This window comes from Rattus norvegicus, chromosome X (assembly GCF_036323735.1).
Source record: "Rattus norvegicus strain BN/NHsdMcwi chromosome X, GRCr8, whole genome shotgun sequence".
In the NCBI taxonomy this organism is placed as follows: Eukaryota; Metazoa; Chordata; class Mammalia; order Rodentia; family Muridae; genus Rattus; species Rattus norvegicus.
Genome location: NC_086039.1, coordinates 37,329,310 through 37,355,482, shown reverse-complemented (window position 1 = coordinate 37,355,482; position 26,173 = coordinate 37,329,310). Strand labels below are relative to the sequence as shown.

At 35.4% G+C, this 26,173-nt stretch overlaps 1 protein-coding gene across 3 annotated transcripts in view; it reads left to right on the top strand.

The window, feature by feature from the left end:
- Scml2 (Scm polycomb group protein like 2) overlaps positions 1 to 23,590 on the top strand; it is a 154,573-nt gene extending 130,983 nt beyond the window's left edge. For 2 of the 3 annotated variants that reach the window (XM_039100194.2, XM_063280419.1), the window contains 7 exons: positions 2,738 to 3,030; positions 5,406 to 5,520; positions 7,538 to 7,741; positions 8,960 to 9,142; positions 11,274 to 11,384; positions 20,440 to 20,591; positions 21,954 to 23,590. In XM_039100194.2, coding sequence (XP_038956122.1) covers positions 2,738 to 3,030; positions 5,406 to 5,520; positions 7,538 to 7,741; positions 8,960 to 9,142; positions 11,274 to 11,384; positions 20,440 to 20,591; positions 21,954 to 22,076 — 1,181 coding nt within the window. In that variant the 3' untranslated portion in view covers positions 22,077 to 23,590. The remainder of the gene's footprint in view (positions 1 to 2,737; positions 3,031 to 5,405; positions 5,521 to 7,537; positions 7,742 to 8,959; positions 9,143 to 11,273; positions 11,385 to 20,439; positions 20,592 to 21,953) is intronic. The other variant, XM_039100195.2, reaches the window with a different exon arrangement.
- Positions 23,591 to 26,173: the final 2,583 nt, after the last annotated feature.

The window sequence follows — 26,173 nt, the reverse complement described above, 5'->3', positions numbered from 1 at the left end:
TATATACTTTGGATATTAGTCCTGTCAGATGTGAGTTTAGTGAAGTTTTTTTCCATTCTGAAGGAAGCTGATTTGTCTTATCGACTATGTCCTTAGCTTTACAGAAGCTTTCCAGTTTCATGAGGTCCCATTTATCAATTTTTGATTTTAGAGTGTGCACCATTGGGGTTTTGTTTAGGAAATTTCTGCCTGTGCTAATGAGTTCAAGGCTCTTTCCCGCTTTCTCTTCTATTAGATTCAGTATATCTAGTTTTATATTGAGGCCCTTGATCCGCTTGGACTTGAGCTTTGTGCAAGGTGACAAATATGGATCTATTTTCATTTTTCTATATACAGACAGCCAGTTAGACCAGCACCATTTATTAAAGATGCTTTCTTTTTCCGTTGTATATTTTTGGCTTCTTTGTCAGAGATCAAGTGTGCAAAAAGGGTTTCTCAGCCATTTGTGTTTCCATCTTTTGAGAAATTCATTCTTTTCTATATCCCCTCCTTTTTAAAAAGAAAAAGCAATTGTTTTATTGGTGTTTAGATTGTTTAGTTTTTTTGTATATTCTAGATATGGTATCCCTCTGTCAGATCTATACTTGGTAATGAGTTTCTTTGCATTTTATTGTTTTTTTTCTAAAACCATTGTTTCCTTTGCTGTACACAGCTTCTTAGATTCACGGGGTCCCATTTATTAACTTTCACTTTAATGTATGACCTACTGGTCCTGCTCAAAAAGTCCTTTGCTATGGAGATAGGTTTACATTTATTCAGTACTTTTTAAAAAATCATATTCAGTGTTTCAATCCTTAGTTTATTTGTAGTTTGTTTTTTGAAGGGTGAGATGGAATATTCTGTTTTGATTCTTCTACATCAAGCTATCAACCAGTTTAGCCAGTAACATTCATTGTAGATGCTGTCTTTTCCCGTGTGTGTGTGTGTGTGTGTGTGTGTCTGTGTGTGTTATTTTCTATTCATTTGTTTATTTATTCATTTTATATCCCAATTGTTGCCCCCTCCCATTCCCCCTCCCATTCCTCCCCCTATATTCCTCTCCCCTTCTCCTCTCAGAGGGTGGTATCCCCACTTACTATCCCCATACACTGGTGTATTAAGTCTCTGCAGGGCTAGATGCATCTCTCTCACTGAGGCCAGACAAGGCAGCTCTGTTAGGCAAATGAATCCCACAGACAGGCAACATCTGTAGGGATAGCACCTCTTCAGTTGTTTAAGACCCACATGAAGACTTCTGCTAAAAATGTGGAAAGGGCCTAGGTACAGCTGGTGTATGTTCTTTGGTTGATGGCTCAGGCTCCAAGAGCCCCAAATGGTCCAGGTTTGTTGACCCTTGGTCTTTCTGTGGCATTCCTATCCCCTTCAGGGTCCTTAATTTTTCCCGAGACTCTTCGACCTCCATCTAGTTATAGCCTGTGTGTCTCTGCATTTGTTTCAATCGCCTGCTGGGCAGAGTCTCTCAGTTATGCTAGGTTCCTGTCTGCATGCATAAGAGAGTATCATTAATAGTGTTATGTATTGGTACTTACCCATGGGATGAGTCTCAAGTTGGGCCAGTTCTTGGTTGGCCATTCTCTCACTGTCTCCTCTATCTTTGTCCCTGCATTTCTTGTAGAGAGGAAAAATTTTGGTTCGAAAGTGTTGTGGGCTGGTTGGTGTCCTCATCGCTCCCCTGAGGTTTTGTCTTGGCTACTTCAAGTGGCCTCTTCAGTTTCCATATCATATCCCCATTGCTGTCTTTCACAAAACAGATTTCTGTAGATGTTTTTAGGTTTATATTCACATCTTTAACTTTATTCCAATGTTCAATGTGCCTATATTTATGCCAGCATCATGCTATTTGTATTAATATTACTCTGTAGTACAGCTTGAAATCAGGAAGATTATTACTTTCAGCAGTTCATCTATTGTGTATTATTGTTCTAGCTATCTGGATTTTATGTGTATGTTTCCATATGAAATTGAAGATTATTATATTCCTGTGAAGAATTTTGCTAGAATTTTGATGGATTACATTGAATGTATAGGTTTATTTTTATAGGATGACTATTTTCACTATTTATTCAATCTAATCCATGAGCATGGGGATTCTTTGTTTCATAAATTTTTTATTGTGCAATTCTTTAATTTGCTTAGTTTGAGTAATTCTAATGTATTTTTGAGGTAATTGTGAAGTGACATGCTCCTACTTTGCTCTATAATTTGTTTCCCTGTTTTCTTTGTCATTTTGTAAAACATTGTGTATTAATATTATATCCTGCTATCTTTGAATATATTTATCAACTATAGAAGTTCCCTGGTGTAGTCTTGGAAATCTTTTATGTATAAAATCAAATCCTCTCCAAATGAGGATATTTTGATTTATCCCTTTCCTGTTTGTAGCTCCACAATCTGCTTCCATTGTGATCATGATGCATCTGTCCCTGGCTGATTTTTAGTTATAGATTTTTTTAGTTACTTCTATCTCATTGTGGGTTATGAATCTATTTGGATATTATATTTGCTTTATCTTGAATAACTTTATATTTCAAAAACTTTGTTCATTTCTTTTAGACTTTTTAGTTTAGTAAAATACAGACTTTTAAAGTATAACTTTATGATTCTCCTAATCTCTAATTTTTCTTGTTTGGATCTTGTTTAAAATAATTTTCATCAATAATCTTTGGGACGTTTTAAAGATAATCAGTATGAAGATGATGTTTTTACTACATCTTTTTCTTTCATTTTTGTTCTCAAGCTCTGTTCTCAGCTCTTAGTGTGAGTAGTACAGAGAAAACACCTCCTTCTTCCTCTGAACAACCAAAGTCTTCTACCTCCGGGAAACCAAAGTCTTCTGCCTTTGGAAAACCAAAGTCTTCCACCTCCAAAGGGACTCAACCTTCAAGGAAATCTCCACGAAAAACAAGTGTACCAAAGACCAGCAAGAAAGCAGGAAAAACTAAGTCAGCTGGAGATACTTCAGCCTCTAAGAAGGGCATTACTATTAAAATTGTTCTACCAAAGAAAAGAGCTGGAAGGAATGGAAAAAAGGTTAGTCATATTTCTTGCTAATTTGTATTGTAAGTCTTCATATTATAGTATTTTTAAATTCAGTTTAGCAATTTACTAAGACTATGCTGTGGTGATTTTTTTTTTTTGAAAAATGAGAAAGACTAAGTTGAGATTTTTTTTCTTTTTTTTTTTTCGGAGCTGGGGACCGAACCCAGGGCCTTGCAAGCGCTCTACCACTGAGCTAAATCCCCAACCCCAAGTTGAGATTTTTTAATGTGTAATTAGTCAGGAGTAAAAGAGGGAAGGATAGATTAGGCCAGTAAAATACTGAAGAAAAAATTTTACAATCATTGTTAAGTTTATATTGTAGATACAAATGCATGAAGTATTTACATTATGAAAGCCTGAGTGTGAAGGATAAGGATCTATACGTTTCAATATTTTATGTATGAATTTTTATGTGTGAGCTATGGGAAGATTTGAAAGAACCTCTAGTCTAATGTAAAAAATACATAAGATATATAGAATGGATTTTAATTATTCAAATAATCCTTCAAAAGATAGAATAAGTAAAATAACAACAAGAAAAAGAATAAAAGAAACAATAAGAAAGCACATAATAAAATGGTTTAATCAGACCCAAATATAATAATAGTTATATGAAACATTAATAGGTTAAATTCATGAATTAAAATGTAGAGAATTTTAAAACTGGCATTTTAAAAATATTTAAATATTGTTCAACATCTTTAGTCATAAGGGAAATGAAAATCAAAACAACCCTGAGATTTCACCTCACACCAGTGAGAATGGCTAAGATCAAAAACTCAGGGGACAACAGATGCTGGCGAGGATGTGGAGAAAGAGGAACACTCCTCCATTGTTGGTGGGATTGCAAACTGGTACAACCATTCTGGAAATCAGTCTGGAGGATCCTCAGAAAATTGGACATTGAACTGCCTGAGGATCCAGCTATACCTCTCTTGGGCATATACCCAAAAGATGCCCCAACATATAAAAAAGACACGTGCTCCACTATGTTCATTGCAGCCTTATTTATAATAGCCAGAAGCTGGAAAGAACCCAGATGCCCTTCAACAGAGGAATGGATACAGAAAATGTGGTACATCTACACAATGGAATATTACTCAGCTATCAAAAACAACGACTTTATGAAATTCGTAGGCAAATGGTTGAAACTGGAAAACATCATCCTGAGTGAGCTAACCCAATCACAGAAAGACATACATGGTATGCACTCATTGATAAGTGGCTATTAGCCCAAATGCTTGAATTACCCTAGATGCCTAGAACAAATGAAACTCAAGACGGATGATCAAAATGTGAATGCTTCACTCCTTCTTTAAAAGGGGAACAAGAATACCCTTGGCAGGGAAGAAAGAGGCAAAGATTAAAACAGAGACTGAAGGAACACCCATTCAGAGCCTGCCCCACATGTGGCCCATACATATACAGCCACCCAATTAGACAAGATGGATGAAGCAAAGAAGTGCAGACCGACAGGAGCCGGATGTAGATCGCTCCTGAGAGACACAGCCAGAATACAGCAAATACAGAGGCGAATGCCAGCAGCAAACCACTGAACTGAGAATAGGACCCCTGTTGAAGGAATCAGAGAAAGAACTGGAAGAGCTTGAAGGGGCTCGAGACCCCATATGTACAACAATGCCAACCAACCAGAGCTTCCAGGGACTAAGCCACTACCTAAAGACTATACATGGACTGACCCTGGACTCTGACCTCATAGGTAGCAATGAATATCCTAGTAAGAGCACCAGTGGAAGGGGAAGCCCTGGGTCCTGCTAAGACTGAACCCCCAGTGAACTAGAGTGGTGGGGGGAGGGCGGCAATGGGGGGAGGGTTGGGAGGGGAACACCCATAAGGAAGGGGAGGGGGGAGGGGGATGTTTGCCCGGATACCGGGAAAGGGAATAACACTCGAAATGTATATAAGAAATACTCAAGTTAATAAAAAAATAAAAAATAAAAAAATATTTAAATATATAATGTCTATAAAATGGGCATACTGAATACACAGGCAAAAATCTCAACAGTATTATCTTACACATCTAGTATCTCAGTGGAATATCAGCATAACTTTTGTTTCAGTGAATGCTTACTACCTGGAAGAAAATAATGTCATCTTGTGTTTAGAATACTGTTATTTCTATTTAAAACATTTAAATTTTATAAAAGTGAGCACGAAATATTTATAAATATGTTATGATAAACATGAAATCACGTTATCCTAAGGCAGTAACATTACTTTTTGAAAAATTGATTTTGAAAAATCAAGAAAAATTGATCCTGAAATTTAATGTGAAATACTTTTTAATGCATTTGAAAACATATATCTGTATATAACTGTATTCTTCATACCTTTTATTTAAACAGGAAAAAATTATTCCAGTTGTTTCTTCTACATCTTCAGCTTCTTTAAGTTCACTGATGAGAAGTTCTTCATCTAATAAGACTCCTGAGGAGCCATCTAAAATAGTGATGTCTACAGGTAAGTTGGTATTTTCAAAACAGTGATTAAATTACATATTTTATTCACCTTGATATCATTGTTGTTAAAGTCGTGTAAATATATAAAATATTAATGTATTTTGCTAATTGATAGTTCAGCTTAATGTTAAGCAAAACCTGTTTATTTAAATTTATGTCACCTTAAAATCAGTATCCAACATTTTGAGTTTGTATCATTATCAAATTCTTCTCCCTTTTCACAATATTTTGTCATTTTGTATTATATGTTTTCCAGAGTAACTCACACCTTTTGAAAATAATTTTTTTCTGGCAAAGGACATGGTGATTTTAAACTCGTTTCTTATAGATTTGAAAGGGCACAAACCAAGCAAATCCTTTTTATTGTTTCCTATACATTTTTAAAATTTTTCCTATTTATTTTTCCTTTCAATTTTATTTTGTAAGTAGGAGCTTTTTGCCTACTTGTGTATCCTGCACCATGTGTGTGTGTGTGTGCATCTAGTTCCCAGAAGTGGATGTCAGATGTCATGGATTTACAGATAATAGATAGTTATAAGCTACCATGTTGATGCTAGGAAGCAAACTCAGGACAACTGGAAACAGTAGCCAGTGCTCTTCACTGTTTGAACCATCTCTCTATCTCCCCTTCCTATTTAAAAATGTATGTGTTGTTACGTCTTTATATTCTTAATTAACATCCTCATGCTCTTATATTTCTTCTTACTTACAATTTTTCTTTTTCACTTAAAGGAAGTCATTTTCCAATGTATTGTTTCTCAAAGATTTTATTTGCACACCTTATTTTTATTAATTTCTGATTTTTAATGAATACAAGTTGAGCTATCTAATGCAAGAATTCAAAATCTGAACCTTTTGAGTACTGACATGACTTCATATGATGGGTTGTAAACAAAATACAGGTACCCCCAAATTATTGTTTCATAAAACCTCCAGGCTTTGTGTATAATGTGTATATGAAGTTATACATGAATTTTATGCTCAGACTTGTAGCCGATCAGCAAGTTATCTCAGTATTTTTATACTAATATTCTAGTCCAAATTATTTCCTCTAGGGGGTGCTCAACATGTGTAGTAGACAGATGGCACAATATTTAAATCCTTCTTTTGCTTTACTTCCTGAATGTATCTGTAACATTAACATCTTGGGTTGAGTGTTTAATCACAATTTCATTTTTGTGACAAGAGCCTTCCCTTCCTCCAGCTGTTTGGGCAAGTCAAATTGTCAGATATTTCAAAACAGTGAAAAATTTCAGTACCAATTAATATGTTAAAATGTTCTTGTTTTAAGAAAATAATAGTTTCAGTAATTGATAAATCTGTATTTTAGTATACATTGATTTGTGATTGATTTTGTGATAGAAATATCTTCACTAATACCATGATTATAAATAGAAATTTTTGTACAAAGAAAAAAGTTTTAAATTTCCTCAATGAGCCGAGGCATATATAGAAGGAGCAATTTTATATTCATATTTAAAATATTGGTATTAGAATTTACTATTACATATACCTTAAATTACTTGATTATTTTAGAAAATGCAATTGACATACACTTTTGGTGATTTACAAAATAGTCAATCATAAATGAGTAAGGATGACCAGTTTTCAAAATGAATGCATGTTTTTGCAATGTGAAGTTGGGTGGTTAGAACTCTAGGAGGAGTTGGGGAAAACAAAAATTTAAAGAACAACATGAAACTACTCTTTTATTCACGTAACATTTCTTGTAATAATAAACTAAAAATGATTTTATTATGCTCCCAAGTCTTCTCAATCATCAATTTTATGTAATCATTTTGAATAGTAATCTACAATGTTGGATAAACTTTTTTTTACTATTTGCATGTTCAGTACTTTTACATAAACATGTTAATATATCTGCATGCTTTCAGTAGTAGACATGGTCATTAATATGATCTTTAAGTTTCCTTTAAATGAAGTCATGAATAGGATGTGGCAATTATATAATATTTTCACAAAATTTATCTAATTATTCATATATATTTTTCCTCAAGTCTGTGTGTATATAAATAAACATGGAGATTGTGGTCCGTACCTGGATCCACAGAAGGTTCGGCAGCTACCTAACCACTTCGGCCCAGGCCCTGTGAATGTGATTCTCCGGCGGACTGTGCAGGCCTGTGTGGATTGTGCCATTCAGCCCAAGGATGTCTTTCTATTTCTTAAGCCAGATAATAGAGGAGGAGAAATGATAACTGGTATACTAATCTTAATTCTTTTTCCACTAGTTTATTTATTCACTATAAATCTGGATCAGAGCCCCCCCCTGCCAACTCCTCCCAGGCCCTCCCTCACACAGCTCCTACCCACGTCCTTCTTTTCCTTCACCTCTGAGAAGAGTGAGATCCCCCATTAGTACCAACCCACCCTGGCACCTCAAGTCACATAGCTAAGAAAGCCCAGTGGACAGGATCCGCAGGCAAGAAACAGTCATGGTAAACTCCCAGTTGTTTGGGGAACCTGATCAAGACCAAGCTGCACATCTGCTATATATGTGCAGGGGCCCTAGGTCTAGCCCTTGTATGCTTTTTGGTTGGTGGTTCAGTCTATGGAAACCCCCTGGAGTCCAGATTAGTTGACTCTGTTGGTCTTGGGGAGCCCTATCCTCAGTCCTTCCCCAAGCTCTTTCACAAGACTTCCCAAGCTCTGTCTAATGTTTGGCTGTGAGTCTCTATATTGGCCAGGTGGAACCTCTCAGAGGTCAGTTATACTAGGCTTCTGTCTGCAGCACAACAAAGTATCATTATTAGTGTCAGGGATTGGTTCTTCACCGTGGGATAAATCTCAACTTGGCCCAGCCATTGGTTGGTCACTCCCTCAGTCTGTGCTCCCATCTTTGTCCCTGCACTTCTTGTAGATAGGACAAAACCTGTATCTCACAAACAAAACCAAAATAGATAATTCATGTCAGTATAACTCTATAAATTTAAATTAAATGTACAAATTTTTCTCTATTAAGTTAGTTATTATTAAGGCATAGTACCTTGTAAGAAGGTTTAAAGAGTAGTGTGACTCAAAAAGAAAGCTCGTGAAGTAAAATGAAGGTAAGGTAAAAAGGCTCAGGGGTAGTATGCTTCCCTTGCATGCACAAGGCCCTGAGTTTACTCTCAAGCACCATAAGCATTTTTTAAAAATGGAGTAGGGAAGAAGTAAGTTGTAGCTGGTGTCTACCATGATTTTATACTATAACTTTTGTATTCAGGGTGATGTTTGGAGTATAAAGGTTACTGTAAACCAAGCCATTTGTTTTACCCTGTTTGTAAATATTTTAAATAGAAATTGCTGTCAATTCCTTTTTAAATTTCAAAACCCCAAAAGTAAACTTAAAGCACATTTCCTGAATTGATTCTTATGTATTGTATTTCTCATCTATCTACAAGATGACTAATGACTGACCTTACTTTCCCACTCCATAGCCTTCTTTGATGGGAAAGTTCATACTGTTCAGCTCCCTCCAGTGAATAGTGCATCATTTGCACTTCGCTTTCTTGAAAATTTCTGCCGCAACCTGCACTGTGATAAGTTTTTGAGTAGCCAGCCTTTCAGACTTAAGACTCATGTTCATACCTCTGCTACAAACATAGATCAGAGCAAACCAGGTAAGAAAATAGAAGTTTTTCAAGTATTTATACTATACATTTAAAAATTATGTGTGCACATATGTGTGCACATACATGCATGTGTGTGCATGCATGTATGTATGCATATGATTTGTACAAGTTGGAAGCAGTGCACAGGTGGAGGTCAGAAATTATGATTGTGGAGTCAGTTCTCTTTGCTTGGGTTCCAGAAATTGAACTCAGATCACCAGGCTTACATAGCAAGTGTCTTTATCTCCTGACCCCTAATATGCTTTTATTTTGCATTTTATGCTTAGGAAAGAATGTGGGTATTTCAGAGTTTTTCTCTCCTCCTCAAGCCACACTGAACTAATGAAAAAATGTATACAATTATATTTTCTTCACTTAAAGTGATAAACTAATTTCTTACTGTATTCCTAATGAATTTGTAATTGATAGACTTTTTCTCTTAAGTTGGGTCATGGCTTTAACATTACTAATCTAAAGAAATAAGTAAAGACTATTGAGCCCATAGAGTATAAAGAATGGTTTTCTCAAATTAGCTCTGGTTACCTGTCTTCCATAAGATTGTCAAACTGAAGGCTAAATAAAAAGATGAGTGTGATGTTGTCCTATAGAACCAAAGGTGATATTCTTGTTTCTAATCTCTAAAGTAAGAAAGATGTCTGAGATTTCTGGCCAATATTGTAGAAACAAAGTTTGTTGCTCTTTCATGACTATGGCACATAACCATGTTCTTGTTATAACAGAAATTTATATGTCTTTAGAGTAGCTAAAATTTCAAAATATTAAAGCTTCATATTTTTTTGGCCAAATTCTGCCAGTTCTGATGCTATAGAGTACCATCACATATTCAGTCTAAGTCCAGTGATTCAAATTTGCATTCCAGTTGGGTAGAAATTTTGGGTATCATCTCCAGTTACTCATTTTCTAGTCCTCCTGATAATTTTCATTTTTTTCCTCATAAACTTCATTGCCTCTGCATTAGTGAGGTCTATCTTGTATATTCCTTCCTCTCCCATTTCCTTTCCACTACCATCATTCCATGCAGAACCATATCGGCCCATTCTCTGGTTTAGTAAAGTGATACCTTACTTAAGAGTCCACTTTCTGGTTTCTCTCTGCTGGTATAACTGATAAGTGATCCTTTTGAAATAAAAGTTATGATACAGGAACTCCTTACATGAAAGTCCAGTAATCATAAGGTACTGAAACTTATCAAACCTGGGTTCCAGTGCCAACTCTGTAACCTGTATACTAAAAGGACATAAAGTCTGGCAGACCTAAATTTTAATCTACTGCCTGCTGTTAATTAGCATTATGCTTTGTGGGCAAAATTACTGATCATCCATGATTTTCAGTTTGCCTCTTTGCAAGGTTCTGAGTTGTGAAGAAATAGTGTACAGCCATATCAATTCACACAGACCTGTAGTCTCAAACACGGATGAGGTTAAGGTAGTCCAAGGCCTACATGGAACACTGTAATGATTGAGTTGAAATGTAGCCTGGGCAGCTTAGTAATTGAGATCCTTTATCAAAATAGAAAGTCATCCAGAGATATAACACAGTGGTAAAAGTTTTGTCTGGTGTGTGGGGTGTGTGTATGGGTGGGGTGGGGTGTGAGTGTGTGTGTGTCTGTCTGTCTGTCTCTGTCTCCATAGGCTAAATGAAATTTAGACAGATACTTCTTCAAATTACTCTAAATTACTAAAAATACACACAGAAACATTGTATGTATGTATCTGTGTATCTATGTATCTATGTATTTGCATGGAAGTGCCTAAGTACATACAGAGCCCAGAAGGGGGACAATTGCTGTCTTACAGACATTTGTAAGCGTCCTGATGTGGGTGCTGGGATCTGTTCTCCAATGATTTGATAAAGCAATAAGGGCACTTAGCCGCTGAGCCTTCTCTCTGGTCCAAGTCTTTAATATTATATTTCAGTGGAAATAACTAATAGGATACAGTGAACTTTTTCTATGGTAGTCAAATAATTGGCAGGTTGATAAAGCTATAGTATACAAATTACTTTAAAATAAATACTCCATACAGATTATATAAAAATAATTGACTACAGTAATTGTAACATGTACCTTTTGTTTTTTTTTTTTTTGTTGTTGTTGTTGTTGTTGTTTAAAAAAAAACAGAAAATGAGGAACCAAAGGGAAAGAGAAGCTTCAAACGATTGTCTTCACAACCTCAACCTTCTGCTCCTGTCTCATCTAAGGTTCCCAGAAAGTCTGGGCGAGCCTCTAAAGGTAAATAGCATCCACACACATCAGAATTGAGGAAGAATCCCCAGTGTTCTTCTTGGTTTGGTGATGTTGAGGGTAGGAAGTTAAATTCACCCATATCTGATGATTAATTTATTGCATCAGTCACCTGAGCATTGCATTCCTTTCAGAAATGTACTACTGTCATATTTTTCCTTTGGATTAAAAAGAAACATAGAATGGGCCTATCATTCTGCTTTGCACTGTTACAAACAAAGAGAAAAGTGAAAGCAAATGTGAGAAAACAACAATATGGTCATGAGGAGTAGTTCTGAAGAATTATGCTCCTAAGAGCAGATGTTTCAAGGGGTTTACAACTTTGGTGGTAAGAATGGAAAGATATACTTAAATTATCATAAGAAACATAGATATGGCCTAGAATCAAGTATTTTAGAATATTGTCCATTACTATGAATGATGAAAAAGAGCTGGCCATGTACTTTGTGTTAGAATTTTATCATTCGGTATAGCATGAAATAAGTGAACTTTTGTTGGAAATAAGATACTTTTCTTAAGAATTTCACATATGTACGTGTGTGTATATACATATATATATATATATACACACACACATATATATAAATATTATATATGTAAGGTCTTTTGATTCAGCTACAGCTCACTCCATCTCCTTGTACATTTATGCTATCTCCTCCCAATTTCATGGGTTCACACTCTATTGTTGTTGTTTAAACCCATAGTCTATATATTTCTGCTAGCATGTGCATACATGTAGGACTAGCTCCTGGAGCATAAGCTCTGAATGGTTGTATCCTTGAAGAAAATAAAGTCTCCCTCCCCTCCACAAATGTCAGTTGCCAGTACTTCCTTGGCTAGGGTAAGACTTTCTTTCATATCCATGCTGGGATTTTGTCTGGTTTGATCTTGTGCATGAAGTCACAGCTAATGTCATTTCATATATACAATTGCCAAATTTTATCTAGAAAATACTGTTTTATTGTAGTTGTCCACTGCCTCCAGATCTTAACAATCTCTCTGCCCCCTCTTCTGAAATGAACCCTAGCCTTGAGAGTACAATATAGTATAGATTATCAGTTAGGCTGAGGACTCTGTAATCTATCACTCTCGATACCTTGATTAGTTACAGTAACCTCTGCTAATCTACTATAAAAAGAAGCTTATCTATGAAGAGTTGAGGGATATGTGCATAAATCTTTTAAGAATCAGTTTAATACTATGCCCATTTAGCAGAATAATAGTAGTAGGTTCTCTACTAGAAGATGTGACCTACCTAGATCCAGGTCCTTGGCCCCATTAACATATCAAACATGAGTTCTATCTCCTGAAGTAAGGCTTAAATACAATCAAAAAGTGATTGGTTACTTCCTACCATTCATACCCTATTGTAACAGTGGATGTATCGTGACAGAGCAAAATTAAAGTAGCTTGCAGGGGTCACATCTAGGTAAGAGGAGTGATTACTTTTCTTCCCTAATGGTGTACCTAGCACCATCCATCACTATAAAAACAAGCCAGTAGCTTACAGCTCAGAGATTTTTTTTTGTTGTTGTCTGTGTTGTATCATTATCAAGTTGGGTCTTATTATCAATTCTAGGTGATAACCAAGAGCAATAGTAATGGCCGCAGTTACATTTAATGGTCTGTGAAGCCCCACTGAACAGCCATTTCAAAAGAGGCAACTCTTTCCTGGCATTGAGTTTTTATTTTATATCTATCATGACTATGAGAGGCCCTATTTGAACTTTTTATACATGTATATATTTCAGGAAGCTTGTACACTTGTAGGCTTCCATCTGGCTTTTTCAAATGTCCTTAGCGTTAGTTATCTCTTTGAAAACTCTGTTCTCTACCCTACCCTCCAATCTGTAACCCGCTTTAACCCTTCTTGCTTCATTATTTTCTCTTCCCCCTTCATGCCACCTGTATTCTTTGGCCTTTATTTTAAAAGCACCTGCATGGCCCCTTACTGTTTTTCTGACTTCTATAAGTACTCTGTTTAACACATATGTGAATTCAAAGCTAGAGTTCACATATGAACAAGAATGCACCATATTTTTCTCTCTAAGTCTGGGTTACCTCACTCACAGTTAATTCTGGCTCTATCCGTGTGCGTGTGTGTGTGCGTGTGCGTGTGTGTGTGTGTATTTCATGAATTCACTTTTCATAACAGCTGAATAATATTCCACTGTGCAAGTGAACTTCATTATCATTAACCACTCACCAGTTCATACACATCTAGATTGTTTCCATTTCCTGACTCTTGTGAATAGAGCAGCAATGGACGTGGATGAACAAGTATCCCTGTAATAGGGTATAGAGTCCTTTGCGTATATACCCAGGAGTGTTTTAGCTGGATCATATGATCAATCTATTGTGGAGATTCATCTGCACTGATTTTCATACTGGTTGTGCCAGTTTACACTTCCACCAACATTGAATAAGGATTCTCCTTTTGCCATATTCACACCAGCATTGTAGTCCAACTCCTTTTTTCAACTTTTAGCAGTTCAGACTTGGATAATATGAATGTAGAATTAATTTGCATTTCACTTATTGCAAAAGATACTTAAGAGTTATTTAGTGTTTCTAAGCCATTTGCATTTTGTCATTGAAAACTCTATTTAGTTACATTCCAAAATTCTTTTTTTCCAAGTATTTTTTTATTATTCTTTTTCTTTTTTTTTACACTACAGATTTTATTCCCCTCCTGGTCTACCCTCAGACTGTTCCACATCCCATACCTCCTCCCTACCCACGTCTCCATGAGCATGTCCCTACCCCACCACCCCACCAGACCTTTAAACTCCCTGAGGCCTCGAGTCTCTTGAGGGTTAGGCCAAAATTTTTAATTGAGTTTTATTTTGTTGATCCTTAGGTTGGAGCTCTTTATATTCTGAACAATAACCCTCTGAGATTGTAAAGAATTTTTTTTCATTCTGAGAGTGTATCATTACTCTAATGATGGTATCCTTTGCTGTACAGAAACTTTTGATTTCAGGAGGTCTCATTTATCAATTATTAATCTTAATACCTGAAACTACTAGAGTTCTGTTCAGAAAGTCAATGGTTGCATCTAAAAGTAGAAGTATATCCCCCTACCATTTCCTCTAACAAATTTAGGGTATTGAATTTTACGTTGAGACCCTTGGTACATTTATAGTTTTGATCATTCTACATTTCTTCATTGTTCTATAGTTCAACCAGCACAATTAATTGAAGATGCTACCTTTTTTCCAATATATATTTTTGGCCCTTTTGTTAACAATGATGTGGTTCTAAGAGGGTAGAATTGTATCCAGGCTCTCAGTTATATTCTACTGTTGCTTTTGATAGCAGTACCATACTGTTTTTATTGTTGTACCTCTGTAATATTACTTGATACTAGGAGTGGTAGTACCTGCAGTAGTCTTGTTTAATCTTCAGGTTTGTTTTGATTATCCTGGGTCTTTCTATGTTTTTATATAAGGTTGAAGATTTTTTATTTCTATGAAGCTTTTATTGGAATTTTGATGGGAATTACAGATTGCATTGAATCTGCAGATTAGTTTTGATAGAGTGGACATTTTCACTTTATTGTTCCTAAAAATCCATAAGCATGGGAAGACTTCTATCTTTTACATTTCTTTTTTCAGTGTCTTAAAAGTTTAATTATATAACAAGCTTTTCACTTCCTTTCTTAGATTTATTCCAAGATGTTTTATATATTTACTTGTTTGTTTGTTTACTAGAAAACGTCTTACTGTGTAACTCTGGCTGGCTTGAAACTCACTATATAGACCATTCTGCCAAACTCACAAAAATATGTCTGTCTCTGTCTCCTCAGTGCTAACATAAAAAATACAGTAGGAAAAATAAGATTTTTCTTATTATGGAGATTGACCTTCATAGGCTTAGATTTTTAAATGTTTGGTCCCTAGTTGACATCAGTATTTGAGAAGGATTAGGAGTTGTAGCATTGTTGAGATACGTCACTAGGGGTTGAATTTGAGATTTCAAAAGAGAGATTCATGCACTGTGGCTGTTTCTGTCTTATGATTGTGTTTCAAGATGTGTTCTCAGCTACTGCTCAAATGTCATGCCTGCCTGTTGCCAAGCTCCCTCCATAATGATTATAAACTCTAACTTGATATAACTGTGAGCCCAAATTAAATTTTCTCTTTGGTAACTTGCCTTCTTCATAGCTGTTTTGTCAGGGCAATAGGAAAGTAACTAAGATAGAGATTGGTACAAGGTGGTGGTTTATTGCTATAACAAGCCTGGCCATGCTGCTTTTTGGAGGGATATGGAAGACTTTGGCACTTTGGACTAAGAACACATTGAAACCTGTAAGTGGAGCTTAATGAGCCATCCTAGTAGGAGCTTAGAAGATACGGTCTGGTAATATTTTATATAAGCTCAAGAAATTTAAACCTGAGACAATATTAGCACGTTGGCTACAGGTTCTTCTGGTAATATTTTGCATAAGACTTTGGCTGACTTTTGCCCTTGTCTAAAAGTCTCTGTGAAAATAAATTAAAGAGTTTAGGATTAATTTCTTTTGCAGAGGAGATTTCAAGACAGCCAAATATTGACTCTGTTATGTGGTTAATTGCGATCACTCTTTTTTTTTTTTTTTTTTTGGTTCTTTTTTTTTTTTTTCGGAGCTGGGGACTGAACCCAGGGCCTTGCGCTTCCTAGGTAAGCGCTCTACCACTGAGCTAAATCCCCAGCCCAATTGCGATCACTCTTATGCAGATCTACAATGAAAAAAAAAACAAGTAGGGCTACAAGAAATAAAAAAAAATGCACATGTGATTTGAGGAGAAAATGACCACCAGAAAATTTCATGGTTGAGCCTTGGTTTGTCCTGAAAGACATAAGGAGAAATGGAATAAAGGGGATGGTGACCTCTGGGCAAGATCCCACCCCACCAATCCTGTAACTTGTGAAAAGGCTTAATGTATTATCTGTTCCTAAATAGCAGCAACAAATCAAAGCTTATATAAATAAAATCCAAGGAGAAGGCCAGATTCCCTCCTAAGCAGGCAGCAGAACTTGGAAGCTTTGTCAACATGGTCTGGCTTTAGATTCAAAGACACAAGAGTAAAGGGGTTGTGGAATCTTCTTATACCACTAAAGGAAACTGCTGAGGCCAGGAATGTGACAGGGAAGTCTCTGCCTGGAGGCCAAGAGAGGCCATTGCACGAAGCTGTGAAAGTGAAGCCTGAACTGGAGACCTCAGGATGTTGGAGATGATGGATCTGTAGGATACCTGCCAAGGAGAACTGCACACAGGGAGTGCAACCAGTTCAAGAGATACATGTGTTGCAGTCACAGACAACAAAACTGGAAGGGCAGAGCCATCTAACAGAACTGCAGAATTTGGAGTTTCCACTGATAGTTATAGTATTTCATCAGTGTGCCCCATTCCTCCCTTTGGAATGGTAATATGTATTCTGTGCCATTGCATGTTAGGTATGTGTAATATTCTTTTAATTTTACAGGGCCTTACAGTTAAGAAATCTCCTCTAATCTCAGAAGAGACTTTGGACTTTTAAACAGTCTTGATATTGAAAGACTATGGGAACTTTTAAAGTTGAACTAAATATATTTTGCATTATTATATGGCTACAAGCCTGTGGGGACCATGAAGTGGAATATGGTGGAATAAGAATGTCACCCATAGGCTATTAGAGTTGAATATTTCATCCCCAGTTGCTGGAAATGTTTGAGATGGATTTCGAGGTGTGGCCTTGTTGGAGAAGATGTGTCACTGAGGGTGGACATGGAGATTTTAAAAGCCGATGTCATTCCTGGTTTGTGTGCACATGCTCTCTTGCACCCCCTCCCCCCTTTCTCTGCCTGCCTGCCTGCCTCATGCTCATGGATCAGATGTAACCTCTCAGCTACTGCTTTAGCACTATGCCTGCCTGCCTATTGCCATGCACTCTGCCTTAATGGTCATGTACTCTAGCTGTCAGATTAAATGCTTTCTTTTGTCTTGCTCATGGTATTTTGTCATGGCAATAGAAAAAAGTAAGGCAGCCTTTCAGTAGTATTTGAGCTGGTAAAGACAGTCTGTTTCCCCCCTGTAGTATTGTCTCCTAAGGGGCATGGCATGTCTAAACTGAAAAGTTTTCCTGAATCTTCAGAGAATTCATCAGTGGGTGGGTGGTGCTTTGTATTCTGTACGTACTTAAGTTTCCACATGTGTTTCTGAGATTGTGCCAAATATCTCAAATGCATCTCTATTTGTAAAAAAGTCAGCTACCTTAAAGCCTTAGAAGCACATTAAATTCCAATGGAAGAAGAACAGTGAAGGTATATTCAAGAACAGTGTTTCTCAGTTAATATGTTTATCATTTTCCTTAAAGATTTGAGTTTCTCTTAAAATATCAAAATTACAGAAGTCATGTTCTCTTTCACAACATTGCCAGTAACAATCCCAATGTGGCTGTTCCTATCTTTGTAGCATCACAGAACTGACTCTGGTGATCTGGATCACAAACCATATTTGATAGAGACTTCACAGACCTTAGTAGTTCTCAAGCAGTTTAAACAATTCCTGAGGTACTTTGAAGGCTCTAAAACCTCTCATGAATCTAAGGCCAAGTAGAACACATTATTTCTCCTTTCTGATGTGGTGTCATATCTGCTGAGACATTTTTTTTGGTACCAGACCATGTGTGGTTTTTGAATCAGGTCTCTGGCACCTGTTTCAATAACCACACAATTTCCCTATTTACCACATCTTCTGTCGTTCTATTAGATCTACGAAGAAAAGGTGGCATCTTATTTCTTTTAAAAGTTGACATAGCTTTTCCTGTTGCTACAACTTGCCATTTTAAGAGTTAGGAGTAAAGAAGAGTAAAGAAATAAATTCCATCCATTTTTCACTAGACTGGGTTGAAAAGTAAAGGATATAGAAATCAGATGTTCTGCTTTTTTTTTTTTTTACATCATGGATGTTATCTATGAGCCAACCTCACTATGCACATCTGTAGCACATTTAATGTTTTTTTCTATCCCTTCCCATCTTCTGTAGTGCTAGTTTCTGTTTCTTAAAGTGATACTGTTTATAAAGGGTCTAAGGATAGATATTTATTTCATAAGAACTAATATAAAATGTTATTTCTAAGTATGTTTACTAAATATCAACTTGTGAAAACATTTTCTTAGTGAAAGAATTTAAAAGATTATTTCTAATGATAGTTGCTGACTTCCAGATATATGAGTAATACTACTGGTATTCCTAGGAAGGGAAAGACATAGTAATTACATTGCTTATTAGTAGTTTGTGAAGATGGAAATAATTATGGGACACTGTATGCCAGGCACATATTTTATATGGCTGTACACATAATACCATTTTTAACTTCCTTGAAGAATAGTTACTAGTAAACATTTTTAGTAAAAAAAATCCCAAAAGTCACTTGTCTGTAATTCCCCAAGGGAAAAAAAAGGTAGCTGGGTGAATCCTTGAATCCAGACACTGCCTGCCTGCAACTCTAGAGAAGACATAGCTTACTGTCTTATTGATGTCTAGAGTTGTCATTATTATTTTCTTTCAGGTCCTATAAATTTTAGTGTAAGCTGAATTTGTCTCTAATGTTCACACAACTATTGTATCTCCCTCCCATTATTTGAATAAAAAGAAATTGCTGACCTTTACTTTATAAAAGAATTCTAGTAACAGGAGAAACCAAATCACTTTATTTCAGATATATTTATTGATAGCACAATCTATAAAGCCATGAAAAAAGTAGAACTAGACTTTGACTTTTCTCATGAGCAGTTTCTTTGATATATCATGTGAGTAAATATCCATGTAGTGTTTATAACCACATGTTTATTTTGAAGATACAGCCCCAATTTTGTTTCAATAAGTGTAGAAAGAAAAGGTATTAATCTGATTTTAATTTAAAATTAGTTTCTGATCTTTACATACAGTTAATCTGTAAAATAGTTAACATGTTGTATAAGACATAACTATACCAAATTATTATGACAGAAACATCTTTAAAACCTAGGTTGATTTAGAAATATGATTAACCTTGTATTTTAATGTTGTACCATTGGTGAGTTAAAGATAAAAGTCCTAATTTTCCTAATTCCCAAATGGTATAGCACTGTTCATCCAGCCTGTAGCATATGGGTCACAAGTGTTCCAAGATAGCTGAGAATGTAGCCAAGCAGAATTGTAGATGACTTCATGTTCCAGTGTTGCATGTTAACACTGCTGGCTACATTATCACCACTTTTACCTGCATTGATGAAGTCGAGCAAAATTCAATTTTTTTTATGACAAGGTAATTGATACCCTGGTTGTTGTGTTTTGTCTTATATTCTTTTATTGAAGCTCTAAATATATTGCTATGCAGTAAAACATAGAAGAGGGATTAAATAAAAATACTAAAACTACTTTCTGACATAACTGAGCAGGAAATAATTTTAATTTTTTTAATCACTGAAATGGCAACCTAAAGTGTAAAAGAGATGCTAAAAATATCCTTACTGAGTAAATTGAGGCATATGGTCCAAATGATTAATGTCCCTCTAAAACATAATGGGGTTACTGAAACACATTTGATTAAAATGGAAAACATTTAGGGAATTAAAAACTTAAAAACTTGAGAGAGTCCCATCTTATTTAACAAAATAAAGTCAACTTAAAAGATATTAAAAGAGCAGTTTGTGAGAAAGTTTTTGGATCTATTCAAGGGAGACAATAGCTCAGATTACCCTAATTTAATCTAAGTAGCACTGTTTCCTGTTCTTGCTTGGGACGTAAGAAGCCTTGGATTGCTACACATGCTTTATGATTGTTGAAGCCTTAAGGTACCTTCTAAAGTAAAATTGTTGATGTTCTCTGTGAGAGGTTCATTGGCACACTCTTATGCGGCATCCGATCATCTTCATTCAGGCACTCATGAGATTTTACAGTTGGAATCTTGAGACCTTATTTAGGTACTTAACAGAAGGTTCCAGGAGTGAGACCATTATTTTCTACCTAACGTCTCTTCTTTCAGGATTATGATCAGGTCAAGTATGATTTGTTTTTTTTCCCCTCCCATTGAAGCTTCAAGTTATATAGCTGTACCTGACCCCAGTGTCCTGAAACAAGGCTTCTGTAAGGACCCTTCAACCTGGTCTGTGGATGAAGTGATACAGTTTATGAAACATACAGATCCTCACATATCAGGCCCCCTCGCCGACCTCTTCAGGCAACATGTAACGTATCTTTTGATCCGGTTTTCCTGCTGCCCTAATGCCTCTAAATGACCTCTGTGCAGGCCTTTCAGTTTGATACTGAGTTGTATGGATAGTGGGGGAACCCTATCAACTGATCTTTTTCATTTGTGAGTAAGATTACTTTGCCCAACATTCAGGCTTTAAATGGTAGATTAATTGCCTATTCTTTAAATGGGTATCCAGGTATCTAGTACACTAAACAGCTTCAGGTTTTCAAGAGTCGGTATTACAGGATTACCACTCTCGTGCAGACCACCCCTTCTTGTAATGACAATTACCTGTTCTACTCTAGGACCATGAGTAGGAGGGGTTGACCTACAGCATATACCAGGGTGGCCTTCTCGTGATACCCAGTGAAACCAGCAACTCCATTATGATTTGAATACCAAATAATAGGATTCTATAACATAAATTGTATAATACAATAATAAAGAATTTTTAAAAGAGTCCTTGTCAATGTTAAATAATGTGTTCACAGTATTTTCTAACATAAATTATTGATTTAATGTCTCATGTACACTATGCGTGCGTGTGTGCACATGTGTGTGTGGGTGCAAATACACATGTGTATATGTCTATGGGGGACAGAAGACAAAAATCTCAAGTGTCATCTTCAGGAAGGCTATCCAGCCTCCATTGAGACAGGGTCTCTCACTGCGATTTAGGGTCTCATAAATTAGGTTACACTGACTGGCCAGTACACCCCAGAGATTGTCATGCCTCAACCTCTTCAATGCTGGGATTAAAGTAGATGCCACCATGTCTGGCATTTTTACATGGATTCTGGAGATCCAACTCCAGGCTTCATGTTTTCAAGACAAGTGCTTTACTCACTGAGCAATCGTCCCCAGCCCCTGCCTCTTTTCAATATTTCAAGTAAATTACTATTTGTTTCAGCAGTTAAGTAGCTTCAGACAGATTATACCTTTCAGTGTGAAGATGAAACCATGCAGCACATTTACAGTTTACATGGATACTGACGTACTCCTTTCCCTTCTCAGGAAGTTAACTTATGGAATTCATTTCTACTATTTGCTATATCTAACCATTTGTCATAGATACATAGTAGTATTTTGTTCAGTACACAGTAAAGCCAGATAATATGATACTCTGGACATTGGTTTAAAATACTTGACTAAACTTTTTTTAATTTAAATCTACAAATCATCAGATAATGCTCCATTATTCAAATCAGATTGTATTAGTTTTTATAAGAACATACTGTGCATGTATGTGTATATATATGGATAATATATATTGGACAGTAATTTATACATTCTTATATCTAAATAGCTTGATCAACTATGGAAGGATTCTTACTATTTTTTTCTCTCTCCATAGGAAATTGATGGGAAAGCTCTGCTACTACTGAAGAGTGAGCTGATAATGAAGTATATGGGGCTGAAGCTAGGACCAGCATTAAAACTATGTTACTACATTGAAAAACTTAAAGAAGTGAAATAGAATTGAAAATGTGCACATTTAGTTTAGAGATAATCCTCAGGTATACAGAAAACATTTTACTTTAAAAGTAGTTTTCATCTCATCAGTTTTTATTTTATAGAAAGTTTTTATAGAAATATTTTATTAAAGTTGTAGTACAGTTACATTAATCGTATACTCCTAATTCTTTAAATACCATTTAATGTTTGTATTAGTATACCTAAAACTGACTGTCCGTTATTTATGTCTTTAATTATTTTTATTGTGTTTACAAGTGTACTTCATGTGGCAAAGAGAAGAAAAGCTTTTATTTGGATTAATCTTTATATCTAGGACCAAACAGCTAAACCTCAAGGGGGAAAATACCAGCAACTTAACCTCTTAACATGAGATTTTTTCTCAAAGCAGAATTTCAAGATGCACTTCTCGCCTGCTCAGTTATTTTAGTCTGGTTTTACAGTATTTTGTTCCTGATAAACTACTAGAAAGGAAAGAGCCATATAAATAATTTTCCTTTCTGCCAGTGCCCTTTTTTTTTGCTCATACTACAGGGGAAAAAGCAATTTTATAAGCTTACATAAAGTGTTCCTACTAGCCTTTGATATTTTTAAACTGTAAGAATAGAGTAAAATAAATAATTTTGTGCAGGAGATGTTTACCAGAGTAAATTGGATAGAATTGAACAAAATTTATACCTCCTTTTACAACTCTCTGTATTTTTGCTAAACTTGAACGTTAGACACCCAATTCTAACATCTTTGTTTTCTAAGATATTTATGTCCAGATTTTAAATTTTTGTTTTGTGTTTATTACTCATACAGATACTTTAGCATATTTATATACTATTGTATATATGTGAGAATACACAAGTGACTTTTTGAATTGAATATGGCACTTTACACTGCCACAGTGGTAATAAAGATATATAGAGATGTTTATTCCCTGAAAAAATATATACATCATTTTTCTATCACCAGTACCTCTCGGCTTATTATTCAGGTGATGAGAAACTGTCCATAAGTTGGCTCCCACATAGGGAAGCTCTTTATCCTATGCAACATTTCTAATTAATTGTCTCAGTTCTGAGCCATCAATTCTGCTACACTTCGAAAGATACATTAATTCTGACATTTAGGGTTTTGTTTTTCCAAATAAGAGCTTTCATAAATGGTGCTGCATGTTACTACTTTGTATGATGGTTTAATGCATATAAGCTATGAGAATCCGTTATACATGTATTAGAGTCAGTTTTACATGTATTAGCTATTCTAAATGTCAACAAAATGTTCGAGACAAGAATGTAATTTTCTCTTTAGAAAACCAAATGTGCTTTAAACAACAATACAGATGTTTAAAAGACTATTTCACCTATGTCATTTCTGATACAACTAAAATACTTAAATGTAATCTTCATGCAAATTGTTGATATGAAGATGATATTTCCATTTGGTTGGACCTCAGGTGTTTATAATATTGTTTTATAATCTTAAGATTTTAAGAATATAATAAAGTTGTTAAATAACCATAGCAATTAACAACTAAGCCTTGGGTTTTATTTTGCTTATTTTCTCCACAGTGTATTAATATGTGGTCTTGCTAGTCTTGCAAAGAAGGACTTTGAGACTACTTAGTAATATATCTAAGAGTATGGTCTTTCATACTACAGAAGAGATTTTACTTGTAGTTTACTGTATAAATAAATTAGATTGAATTGTCTTAGATTCATTCTGCAGGATAAAGTGGTCACATCTTATAAAGTTCCCAGAGACTGATTCAATGTGGAACAATTTAGGCTGTGGGATGAGAGAGAGAGGAGAGAGAGGATATGCTCACCATCAAAATATATGGGAGACTTTATTAGTTGATATTAATTGTTCTATTTCTAAAAATCAAAGTGGGGATATAGAGAAATTGGAGCCATCTATATTGCTAGGGGAAATTTAAAGTGTAGCTACAGTGAAAAACAATTACTCTATTATTTACTATATTATATATCAAGTCTCAAAACTTGAAAAAGCAGTATCAGTATACCTATGCTTAGGATATCATTATACCTAACAGTTAATTTTTTGGTAAAAATGAATCTCTTATCTTCAAATGAATGAAGTATGAAATGCACTGTATGTATGTGTATGTTATTTAGTCTTTAAAGGGAATGAAATTTTTATGCATACTGCTACATGAATTACACTAAACCAGGTACAAGGGCAGGTATTGTATGTATCACTTATATGAAACTCAGGGAGAAAATAAGTTATTATGGGGTCATAGAATGAGAATTTACTGTTTAATTGGCTCAGGGTTTTAGTATGGACTAATGAAAAATTCTGTACTCTGTAGTAATAGCTATGCAACATTGTAGATATACTTAATACTCACTGCATATTTCTAGTATGTGAATTGATGAACTAGTATATATCAAAATAAATTAGTATAAAAGAAAACAGGATTTAAATAATAGATATGGAATGATAGAAAGCTCAAAGCATTTATTTCTCAGTAAATACTCTCAGAAGTCATGTAGAAACCATCACAAAGAAGTAAAGAAACACATTATAAGAATAACAGTGTGATTACGTAAGTTTGTCTCCTATTGGTATAGGTGTTTCAGACATGTAAACTAGAATGAGCAATTGTCAGAAAGGGAAGACCCTCATTACCACCTAAGCATCTTAGCACTGGGAAATCATTCCATGTACAAGGCTAGGCGGCTTCACTATTTTCTGTTTCATTATCTAGTTAACTCATAGTTGATTTTCAAACAAAAAAGTATATCTAATTTTTCCATATTTTGTACTCTTTATGTATACCTAAAAAACTTTATAAACCCTCTTTTTTGTCTCACTATTTTCCTCAGAACAATTAGTAAGTCCCTCCATGTATAAGAACCTTTCAGATTCATATTTGTAATATGCCCTATTTAGCCTATTCCCAACTCAGGAGAATCCATTTCAGTCAGTCTCACCATAAATGATCTCACAAGCAGGTAAATTTTTGCTCATTGTGATCTGTTTACATCTTAGTAGCTTGCCCAATTTCTAAAAGTACAGCCTTAGCCATAGTTGTCCTAATTAGCCTTGGACATTGTTTAGCACTGGCATCACTTTTACTCGGTATGTTAGACTGTATTTTGGTAGTGGGTATTCTGAGTATACTTCTGACACTACTCAGGATTTCCTCTTCTTTAAATGAAGTACCTGGGTACTCTAGGCTGTAATAAATCTAAAGGGTACTATATCCCAAACACACTAGCTTTTCTTATAATCTAAATCAGCTTAACTTTCACAGTGATTTGGAATCTCAGGCTTGAACTTGTCGTCTATCATTCTCTTGGGCCTTGGGATCTTTCCAGGTAGCTATGATACATGCCACCTTTGTTTGCACTGCTGTGGAATTTGGTCATGTGCCCATTTCTTACTATAACAGTGTCTGACCAAGAAGATGAGGAAATAGGTCTTAGGTAAAATAGCAGTATCAACTGCTATTGATCCTAATAGCACAAACACACTACAAATACTCCCTTTAAATCTGTCAGTCCCCCTGTTTTACTTCCAATGTACCAGTAAACCTGGCTCCTCCCGACCTTCTCTTGACTTTATTTCATTTAACTTGTTAAAGGTTTATATTATAGTTCCCAATCAATATTGCATACGATTGGGAATTCTGTTTGCCTACTGGATCACATGGGGCAATGAATGAACCTTGGGTGTATTTTTTTCTGCTATAAGCACTTTACACCAAATGTTAGCTATCTTAAGACTAGAGTGTAAAGTTGGCAGCCACAGGCATTCTGTCATCTTCATATTACATGAACAATGCCAGTGATTATATGTCATTAGGATTTGGGGAATTTTATAGCTCAAAGATATGGTAATAGGTAACTGATAAACTTCATTACATCACATAATTAGTTGTACATTGACTGTCTTTTTCCTATTAGGATAAATTCTTCAAGGACACTGAGTTTCATTAGTTTGATTATTGATACCTCACACATAGTCCAATCACACATTAAGTAATCTTGGGAATCATATGGGTTGGTGTTTTAGAACCAAATATATACATTTTTCACATAAAAGTAATGCCATAAGCAATTTCATCTTGAGATTGTGTTCTGA